Genomic DNA, 4003 nt, shown 5'->3' on the forward strand with positions numbered 1-4003 from the left:
GATTGTTTCCTATCCAACCGGGGCTGGGGTGAGGCTGTTGTCACAGTCCTCGGAGGTGCGTTGATTTTCCATTAGCTCTTAAAACCTGCTTCTAGATTTGTTAGTTTGACTTTCCTCTGAAATCTTGGGAGTTACTCTTAACCTGATAGCAGATTTTCTATTATGTTTTAAGTGACAATGAAGTGTTAATCTCTGTATCTGTTTAAACCACTGTTCTCTGAATAAATGTTTCAGCACTAAGTGTGCACTATGTTTCCTGAATGAATGAACTGTGCACCCTGCTCTATTAATTGTGTGCCTATTTAGTTTTTGAGGATGGTGAGATTGACAAGTGCAGATAGTGATGGATTTTTTATTGAGGCTGTGACTTGTGCATGCTTGATTTTACATATAGTAGATACATGTACATGGGTGAGCACATTTTGTTCAGTTAGTCAAAGAATCTCTCCTCCATTCTCCTTTTTTTAATTAATAAAACAAATGTTCATGGAAGCATCATCACCCTCCTCCTGGCTCCCTCCTCGACCCTCCTCTGTTACAATGAGGTTGATTTCTCCACAGAGTTTTTTGCTCCATTTTTTCTTCAGTGCATGTAATTTGTGCTTTTCATGACTAAAGTTGTTGAAGATATTGTGTGCGCGCCTCCGGCTTGAGAGAAGGAATGAGGATGATCTCTCAGGTGGCAAGGCCACAGAACCACTCCAAAAATGAAACCAGGGGAAAAAACAAATAAATCGAAAGAAAAAAAGGGCCAAAAACCAGGGTGTTACAAGGACGCCCCTACCGGCGACTAGGGTTGGCGCGCCCCGGCCGCGCGCGATAGCGGGTCGTGAGTCAAAGTCTCAAACTAGGTTGAGAAACAAAACTGAACAAAAGGAGTTCAGAAACAACACAAAAACTAGGTTCCAATAGGATCCAAATCTCAAAACAAGACGAGGTAGCAGAACAACAACTAACACTTTTTCACAATAGCACAAAGGGCCTACCAAATAACGGCTGACAAAAGAACAAGCGGAGCAAATCTACCACGCTAATGACGACCTGGGGAGCTTATGCTGAAAACATGCCTTGTCACGGATGAAGTTTCTAGATAGACAACCTGGGGAAATTGTTCAATGCTCGACAAGGCAAATGCTACAAGTGCAACCCAACAACCACAGTCTAAGGCCATCCATGCTCGATCGGTACATTGGCGTTGATGGCCTAGAAGACTCCTGCAAGGTCCATCTCCATATGGAAGGAAGGCTAACTGGCCTTGGCCGGTTAGTTTGCAAGTATAGGGAAAGGAAAGAAATGCTTGCATAATATATAGAAGAGGAAAGAAACAATAGCAATCTTTCTTTAATCTTAATTAGCATACAAGTATTGCCCCGTCCCGAATTATGTCCTGAAAATGGATTGAAACGGATGTATCTAGAACTAAAAATACGTCTAGATACATCCATTTTCGCGACAAGTAATTCGGGACGGAGGGAGTATATACCGAACATATACTTATCCTATATGAATTTTCATTGATGACAACAGGAATGGAAAGAAATTCTGAAGAGATTTTAGTCTAAACATATCCAAAGCCGGTTGATAAGTTTCCAAAAAAACAACCGTTCAAGAGTGTGTTTCCTGCCTATTTTGTGCCCCTATAATTTATCAGGACATGCTTTCACACCAGCGGTTCAATATGTAGATGGAATACTAGTACACACCAGGATAAGGGATCAATAAATCTTTACCTTTTTCATTCCTCATTGTAAATAGATTGACACATGAAACATACCTGTATATATATGCCCACATATGCATCCAAAGATTCATTGAGCAAACAAGCAAACACACCAGCCTAGCATTGCACCCATCCCACAACTTTGTCAACTCTTCTCTTTGAAATGGAGAATGTTGTAGTGTTGATTGTTGGCGCTGGGCCAGCAGGCCTTGCAACAGCAGCATGCCTTAGCCAATTCTCAATTCCCTATGTCATTGTCGATCGTGAAAGTTGCAGCGCGTCGCTTTGGCGCAACCGCGCCTACGATCGCCTCAAGCTGCATCTTGCAAAGGAGTTCTGTAAGTTGCCACACATGTCATACCCACTAGATGCGCCAACATACATACCAAAAACCTTGTTTGTGAAGTACTTGGATAACTATGTTGAGCGTTTCAATATTCGACCCAAGTATCTCACTAGTGTGGAGACATCCACATTTGACAATGACGGAAAATGTTGGTCCATCGTGGCACATGACATGGCAAAGAGCACACTAGTCAGGTTCACAACAAAGTTTCTTGTCGTTGCAAGTGGTGAGAATAGTGCAGAGAATATTCCAATGATCCCCGGATTGCGAAATTTTCCGGGTGATGTCATCCACTCCTCAAGCTACAAGTCAGGCAAGAGCTACTCTGACATGAATGTATTGGTCGTTGGATCTGGCAACTCTGGAATGGAAATTGCTTATGACCTTGCGGCTCATGGTGCCAATACTTCAATCGTTATACGAAGCCCGGTATGTACACACACTATATATTATTTTGTGACCTAGAAACACTAGGGGATCCCCCCACCTCCACCCTACGGGCACTATATATTTTCATTGGTTACGGGCAATTTCTTAATATAGTCACCACTAGAAGGATGCAATTTTTCAAAGTTATTACTGGAAAGTATTTCATGGTATAGAGCGATAGACTATTTTATAACATGCACAAACAACTAAACAATTAGACGAACTACATAGAAAAAATAACTCTTGAAAGAAGATGATTCTATGAAATTTTATTTTATGATGCAGGCTTCAAAAGAGATGTGACATGTTTTGTGGTTGCAGATTCATGTAATGACAAAGGAATTAATCCGGTTGGGGATGAGACTTGCTCTCCGTCTCCCATTGAATCTAGTGGATAACCTCCTTGTGATGGCGGCAAATTTCATATTTGGTGATCTATCGAGGTATGGCATCAGAAGGCCAAAAGTGGGTCCAATGATCCTCAAGTCAGAGACCGGCCGATCCGCTGTTATTGATGTTGGCACTGTTGGGTTAATCAAAAAAGGTATCATCAAAGTAAGTATATCCTTGACATGACATAAATTTCATAACAGATGTTGTCCTCATATGCCAAGTTGTCAATATTCTATTCATCTCGTACAGGTACAGGGGAGCATTAGTGAGATCATGGACGATATAGTTGTATTTCAGTGCGGTAAAAAGATATCATTTGACGCGATTGTGTTTGCAACTGGATACAAAAGCACAACAAATATATGGCTCAAGGTAACAACATCGATGCTTGAATATGTCTGAGTTTGTTTTCTTGGTGCAACAATTGTTAAATCTGCTAACAAGCTTTATGTTGTTTTTTATCCCAGAATGGTGAGAGCATGTTAAATGGCAATGGAATGCCCATCAAAGAATATCCGAATCATTGGAAAGGTGAAAATGGGCTCTACTGTGCTGGATTAGGAAGGAGAGGATTGGCTGGTATTGTAGCAGATGCCAAGAATATCGCCAATGACATAATATCAGTGATAGGCGCTATGTCTGGGTAAATTATCAAATCGGTGAATGCGTCTTCGACAATGTGATGCCTTTCATCACCGGGCTCCTCAACAAGATCAAGGATGAGATATGATGCTGGTCTAAGGCAGGGGCACAAGGCCTGCGGGTTGTTCTGCACCAATTCTGGGATGTCCACTGAGTTGTATGATGTACTGTAAAACCAACCTCCTAGGAGGACTGTAACTTTTCCCCATCCTTTCAATGCAATGAAACGCAAAGGTCTTTTGCATTTTCTCGATTGTTTTTATCTTTTACATGTAGTTTACAAGGGCTAGTGTGCTAGACGGTTGATTCTTTGAGAAATCTATCCACTGTCACCTGTCTATCTATCTTCATCTATCCTAGATAGAACTAGATTTTTGTTTATTTCAAGGTTCATATGTGCGAGGGAGTAAGCATTACTTTTATAATATAATCAAGGGCTTTATACTCACATGGTGCAAAGAGTTTTGTATTTT

General features: G+C 41.1%; 1 protein-coding gene across 1 annotated transcript; it reads left to right on the top strand.

Annotated features, from left to right (window-relative positions):
• Positions 1–1883: 1883 nt before the first annotated feature.
• Positions 1884–3535, top strand: LOC119368916 (probable indole-3-pyruvate monooxygenase YUCCA10). The gene is made up of 5 exons (XM_037634027.1): positions 1884–2058; positions 2380–2495; positions 2817–3050; positions 3138–3260; positions 3356–3535. Exons 1-5 carry the CDS (start codon positions 1884–1886, stop codon positions 3533–3535), a joined length of 828 nt encoding a protein of 275 aa, XP_037489924.1.
• The last annotated feature ends 468 nt before the right edge of the window (positions 3536–4003 follow it).

Source organism: Triticum dicoccoides, chromosome 2B, assembly GCF_002162155.2.
Source record: "Triticum dicoccoides isolate Atlit2015 ecotype Zavitan chromosome 2B, WEW_v2.0, whole genome shotgun sequence".
Classification (NCBI taxonomy): Eukaryota; Viridiplantae; Streptophyta; class Magnoliopsida; order Poales; family Poaceae; genus Triticum; species Triticum dicoccoides.

Bases quoted from the DNA above. Each gene is read 5' to 3' on its own strand.
- LOC119368916 (XM_037634027.1), top strand. From the start codon at position 1,884: ATGGAGAATGTTGTAGTGTTGATTGTTGGCGCTGGGCCAGCAGGCCTT. The intron at 2,496-2,816 runs GTATGTACACAC...TTGTGGTTGCAG, and splicing joins CAATCGTTATACGAAGCCCG to ATTCATGTAATGACAAAGGA. The intron at 3,261-3,355 runs GTAACAACATCG...TTTTTATCCCAG, and splicing joins CAACAAATATATGGCTCAAG to AATGGTGAGAGCATGTTAAA.